The sequence below is a fragment of the Gnatocerus cornutus genome, chromosome 3 (genome assembly GCF_029298725.1).
Source record: "Gnatocerus cornutus isolate USDA-ARS CGAHR chromosome 3, icGnaCorn1.1, whole genome shotgun sequence".
Taxonomy (NCBI): domain Eukaryota; kingdom Metazoa; phylum Arthropoda; class Insecta; order Coleoptera; family Tenebrionidae; genus Gnatocerus; species Gnatocerus cornutus.
The window spans coordinates 2612268-2618267 of NC_142235.1; the positions used below are offsets into that span (position 1 = coordinate 2612268).

Below are 6000 nucleotides of genomic sequence, written 5' to 3' on the forward strand. Positions count from 1 at the left end.
AAGTGTTTATAGGTCTGGCAGCGAGTGTTTGTCTCAGTTATCTACTGAGAGATGCCGAGTTTCTTTATAGTATATTAAGTATTAAGAACATTAAGGACACTTTACCGATCGAAGACAATTGTTTCGAGGAGCGAAGCGTTCGTGATGCGTATAATATTTTTTGCACGATAGACAAATTTCGATTATTTTTATAAAACTAAAAATCATACAAATAATTGCGAGAGTGACTATCAAAGTGGAATGAATTCAAATTTCGCGCCAAATGGAGTAAAGGGCGCGGCGCGAACTTTGAAACCACTGAACTTTATAATTAAAGAAAAACATGTTTGTTTACGTTTAATAATGCAAATTAGAACAAGGTAAACTAATTGCACACTCAATCAACTTCAAGTTTCTTGAAATTCCCGTAAACACTGAAGGCGTCAATTTCCAGTTTTTGGGGTCGAAGACTCTCATTCACTGTTGTTGTGGCCATACGTGACAGCACTGCTGAATGTTGTTCAAACAACTGGTGGAGCGTTTCTATAAAGAGTTTACTATGCTTAGGTTTTACAGTTGCGGAGTAAAGTCATCATTTGCCATACAATCATCCTAAATTTTTGGTTTGGGTAACGAAGCGGTCAATTTATGTAAAAAATGATCATTCAAAATGATAAAATAAGGGTTTAACTATCCGTCATTTTTCTTTTAAAGAATTGTTAGAGCAGTGTTAAAAATTATCTGGATTTGAAAACGAGAAGTAAGATACCATAGCATGAATGAATACAGACTGGACATACTAGCGCTCCAAGAAATAAGATAGGAAAAATAAATCAAAATAGAAGAGAGTGCACAAAATTTATAGAAAAATCTCCTACATTTCAAGCGAGATAACAACTTTTGCTATTGACAGACGGTTTTCAAAGCTGAATTCGCAAAGTAGAGGTCGAAATACATCAAATAATGAGTTTTTAGCAAGATCCAACGGTTAATAATGGAGAAATACGCTTAAAATTCATAAAACTCGTTAAAAAATCATTTTTATTTAAAGCTAAATGAGAATTTCTGCTAAAGATGGACAGTTTTAGAGGCTGTATTCGCTCAGTAGAAATCGAAATACATTGAATACCAAGTTTTTCGCAAAATATAACGGTTAATTATAAAGAAATCGGCAGAAATATGCTCAAAATGCACTAAACTCGTCGAAAAATCATTGATATTTGAAGTTAAATGACGATTTCTGCTTAAGATAGACGGTTTTGGAGACTACATTCGCAAAGTATAGGTCGAAATACATTAAATAGTGAGTTTTTAGCAAGATCCAACTGTAAATAATGGAGAAATCGACAGAAATACGCTTAAAATCTACAAAACTCATCGAAATATCACTTATATTTGAAGTTAAATGACTATTTCTTCTAAAAATAGACGGTTTTGGAGACAGTATTCGCAAAGTAGAAATCGAAATACATTGATTACTCAGTTTTTCGCAATATCCAACGGTTAATTATTTTAGAAATTGGCAGGAATATGCTTAAAATCCACAAAACTCGTCGAACAAGATAATTGAAAATTTCTGCTAAAACTAGACGGTTTTGGAGGCTGTATTTGCAAAGTAGAGATCGAGGTACATTTAATAGTAAGTTTTTAGCAAAATCCAACGGTTAATTATGGAGAAATCAGCAGAAATATTCTTAAAATCCACAAAACTCGTCAAAAAGTCACTAATATTTGAACCAAATGACGACTTCTGTTATAGACAGCCAGTTTTGGAGGTTGAGTTAGTAAAGTAGAGGTGGAAATACATCAAATAGTGAGTTTCTAGCAAGATCTAACTGTTAATTCTGGAAAAATCGACAGAAATTTTTATGTAATCCACAAGACTCGTCGAAAAATCACACGTTTGAAGCTAAATTATGATTCCTGTTATAGACAGATGGTTTTAAAGGCTGTAGTCGCAAAGTAGAGGTGGAAGAACAGCAAATAGAAAGTTTTTAGCAAGATCTAACGGTTAATTATGGAGAAATTGACAGAAATTTGCATGTAATTCACAAAAATCGTCGAAAAATCACTTATACACAATTGAATTTTAATGTCAATTTCTATTTCCCAGCAACAGAAGCAAATGAAGAAGATAACACAGGATTTTATGACAAGTTAGAAGAAACATGCAAAACAATACCAGGCATAGACATACTAATGTTGGTTCGAGACTTCAACGCCAAGTTTGGGAAGGAAGAATATAATCAAAACTTGGTAGGAAAAGAAACCAAACGCAGCACAACCAACCACAACGGAACAAGATTCAAACACAAGAACGAAAAAAAAAAAACAAAAAATGAAGAAAAGAATAAAATATGAACCAATAAAATCAAAATTTTCTCAGAGCATTGAACAAAACTTAAAGCACGAAGAAGAAACCAGCGTAGAGGAAGAATGAGCGACAGTAAAAACCATTATCATCAAAACAACTAGAAATTGCAAGACGGGTTTGACGAAGATTGCGGACAGAAAAGCATAGAAAAGAAACGAGCAACAGTAACTGGAAAAAACAAGAAAAAGAATTAATCGAGTTTAGCAAATCTGACGAAAACGAAGTAATAGAAAATGAAGAAGATAACACACCGCCAATTAGAAAGGAAGAAGAGGAACCATAGACTTACGAAGAATTCAGGGTTGTTACAAGTCAAATGAAAGTAAATACATATAACGATAGTCCCATTCCTCCGAACTCTGCCGGCAACAGCTCAGTTGGTAAAAATTCTCTGAGGGTGTTAACATTGTCGACTACGTGGATCTTAAACAAACGAGTAGTGATAGTTCTTCCGGTGCTGTACCTACTCGCTCGAAGAGTTTGGGCATTCATGACATCCGCTCGTAGTCGCGCGTCTTGCATTGTTACCAACCGTTTGATCAGTGGCAAAGGTTCAAAACAGTCGCGCAAACTTTCGTCCTTCAATTTAAAGTACCAAACTCTGTACATCTCTTTCGTGGGCTTCGAAGAAACCACCACGTACCTAAATGACCGTCAGAAACATTCCTCAATTTTTTCTCCATTTTCTTACGCAATTTTACACAAATACGCATTGTATTCCAAGTTTGGGTGACAACTGCCGTAGAAATCTTCAAATTTCTTTCGCAGAGTAAAGTAATTGTCAATCTTCTGTTTAGCTATTTCCACGCTGAACTTGTTTAGAATCAAGAAGTTGCGAAGACAATTAGTGTCTGAAACTGAGTTACTGCCTGAGGTAGCGATATTTAACACTCACCCAACAGATCGGGAAGATGAGTTTGGGTCTTTAGCCACTCGTGCAACGAAACGACGTCTTCATCCAACGATTTCAGGGTCTCATTGTGTTTGTTAGCGACGTTTTCCCAAAAGTCTGCACATTTCAAGAGGTCCATCGTTAATGTTTGTCTATATATTTTATGTTAAATTGTAGTTGCCCTTGTATTTACAAGCTTAATGGACTAGATTACTGAGAATGATCGAAATAGCTCAAGGTTTCAAAGTAAACAAGTGTTGTGGAAATTTTGTGCGAATATAAAATTCAAATATGTTTGTAAAACAGTCTATATTACTCTTCATTAGTCTATAGCAGCCTAAACTAATCAAAACACTCTTGACCAGTCTAAATCAGTCCAAGCAGGTCTAAACCAGTTTAAAGGAGTCTAAAGTAGTCTAAGGCGGTCTAAAATAGCTAAAGCTAAACCAAGCTAGAGTAGTCTAGAGCGGTCTAGAGTAGGCCAAAACAGTGAAGAGCAGTTTAGAGGAGTCAAAAGCTCGTCAAGAGCAATCAAGAATAGTCAAAAACAGTCTAGAACAGTCAGGTGCATTATGAAACGGCAGTTTAGAATAGAACAGTCAAGATATGTGTAGAACAGTCAAGAGCATCCTTGAACTGTCAAGAGAGAGTGTAGAAAAGTTCCTTCACATTGCTCTAAATTGCCTTATACTGTTTTAAATTGCTTTAGTCTACCCTAAACTGCATGAGTGTGCTCAAGACTGGTCTTAACTGGTCTAGACTGCTCTAGAGAGACCTACAAAATCCCGAGAATTCTAGATGATCTCAGGAGAGTCTTGGAGCAATTTTGGATTTATTTTTTATTTGTTGTTGTAGATTCTTTTGGAATTATATTTTTTTATTGCAATGCAGCATTGAAAAGAGTTTTTGCCTTTTTGTCGCGCTGACATTCTCTTATCGTTTAGAAGTTACAATTCAATCAACATAAACTTTTAAAACTTTTTTTATTTTTGTCGAATTTGATTTTTAAAAATGTGGTACAGATGGCTCTCTCGTGGGGAAAATACAATTCTATCCGAAAAGACACCGGCCCAATCTCGCCTAAAAGCATAAAAAATGGTGTACTATGTGTAAAAAGTTGGAAATTTAGTACGAACTCTCAGGGACATCCTTCTCTGTTAAGTTATGCCACTGTTAGTGTTACGCAAAGACTAAATTTGAAGCAATAACAAAAAAATACGATTACGGATCTGCATCGCCTGTACAAAAAAATGCATTTTTTGTTCGTATTTCATGTTTTTCTTGCGAAAATTTTTAAATTTTCAGTCAAAATCTTAGAAGAACTATAAAATCAACTTTTTCTGTCAAATTATGTCACTTTTATTACATCACGGCAGTAAAATTTCGAAGAAGAGGCCATAAATCAGTTTCGGAACTATAGCGTTTGGTTTGCTTTTTTTTTTCTCTTTTTGCAACGAAAATTTTAAAATTTTTGTTTTAAATTTTGTAATAACAACAAAATCGCTGTACAATGTCATGTCATGGACTGTCAGTGCCCCACAGCGCCAAAATTATGAATCAGAGGCGAAAATTTAATGTCGCAACTGTAGCGTCTGTATAAAAAATGCATTTTTGTTGTTTTCTTGCGAAAATGTTGGAGTTTTCGCTTAAAATTCTAGAAGAACCACAAAGACACTCTTTTTTCTCAGATTATGTCTGTTTTGTTACCTCCCAGCACTAAAATTTCGAATTAGAGGCGACAGTTCCGTTTTGGAACTGTAGCGTTTGGTTAATTTTTTTGTGAATTTTTCCACTTTTTGTAATGAAAAACTTTACACTTAATTAAAACTATTTCCAAACTAAAACGAGGTATTTAAATTATTTTGTCGGAATCTTTCTTTGGTTTTTTTTTAGGTTTTACAAGTTTTTCTTTCCTTTGAAGTCTCAACTTTTATTCTACAAATTCTTCATATGTCTGAGGATCTTCTAGCATTTTGTTTTTATATTCTACAAATTCTTGTTTTTGACTCGTTGCAATCGTTCTATGAAATATGTTAAGGGCTGTAACTCTGGTAACTGTGTAATAACTGTTGTAAAAGACACAAATTTTGTAATTTTTTATTTTTTTTTTGGATTCTTGAGATTCTCGTTGGATACTTTGGATTCTTTGAATTCATTTAATTCTCTAGATTCCTTGGATTCTCTTTAAAATCTTTGGATTCTGCGCATTCTTTTGAATCATTGAATTCTTTGGATTCTCTGGAATCTCTTTTTATTCTCTTTGGATTCCTTCAATTCTTCGGACTCTTTCTTTGGTGTCTTTAGATTTTTTAAATTTTCTTTGAATTTTTTGTATTTCCTTCGGATACTTTGCATTCTTTTTAGATTCTTTGGATTCTCTTCGGATTCGCTTTGGAATCTTTAGATTCTCTTTGATACTTTGAATTCTTTGAATTCGTTGGAAAATCTTTGGATTTTTTGAATTCGTTACAGTCCTTTTAGTTTCTTTTTGTTGGTTTCATTAGAGTCTGGATTCTCTAGATTCTCTTTGGTTTTATTTGTTTCTTTGAATTCTCTTTAGAATCTTTGCATTATCTTTTTGGATTCTTTTAGTTCTCTTTAGATTCGTTGGATCCTCTGGGTTTTCATTGGCTTCATCAGATTTTTTTAATTCTGATTTTCTGGATTCTATGCATTCTTTCGATTCTTAGAATTCTTTGGATTCTCTTTTGTTTCTTTAAATTCTTTGGTTTCTCTGGAATCTCTAGAATCTATT

The 6000-nt window shown here is 33.9% G+C and overlaps 1 protein-coding gene across 2 annotated transcripts; it reads right to left on the bottom strand.

Moving 5' to 3' along the window:
- Positions 1-329: 329 nt before the first annotated feature.
- On the bottom strand, positions 330-3445 carry LOC148176830 (uncharacterized). Of its 2 annotated transcripts, XM_088033106.1 has the most exons (4): positions 3249-3445; positions 3045-3204; positions 2821-2996; positions 330-2776 (listed from the first exon to the last, which is right to left on the bottom strand). In XM_088033106.1, exons 1-4 carry the CDS (start codon positions 3382-3384, stop codon positions 2754-2756), a joined length of 495 nt encoding a protein of 164 aa, XP_087889232.1. In that variant the 5' UTR covers positions 3385-3445; the 3' UTR covers positions 330-2753. The 2 variants fall into 2 exon arrangements, with proteins under 2 accessions (XP_087889232.1, XP_087889231.1); XM_088033105.1 differs by having other exon boundaries at positions 330-2996.
- Positions 3446-6000: the final 2555 nt, after the last annotated feature.

Excerpts from the sequence above, each read along its gene's own strand:
- LOC148176830 (XM_088033105.1), bottom strand. The coding sequence starts at position 3,384 with ATGGACCTCTTGAAATGTGCAGACTTTTGGGAAAACGTCGCTAACAAA. Across the intron at positions 3,205-3,248 it reads TCATCTTCCCGATCTGTTGG|ACACTAATTGTCTTCGCAAC; the intron begins GTGAGTGTTAAA and ends ACTCAGTTTCAG. Across the intron at positions 2,997-3,044 it reads GCGTATTTGTGTAAAATTGC|GTACGTGGTGGTTTCTTCGA; the intron begins GTAAGAAAATGG and ends ACGGTCATTTAG.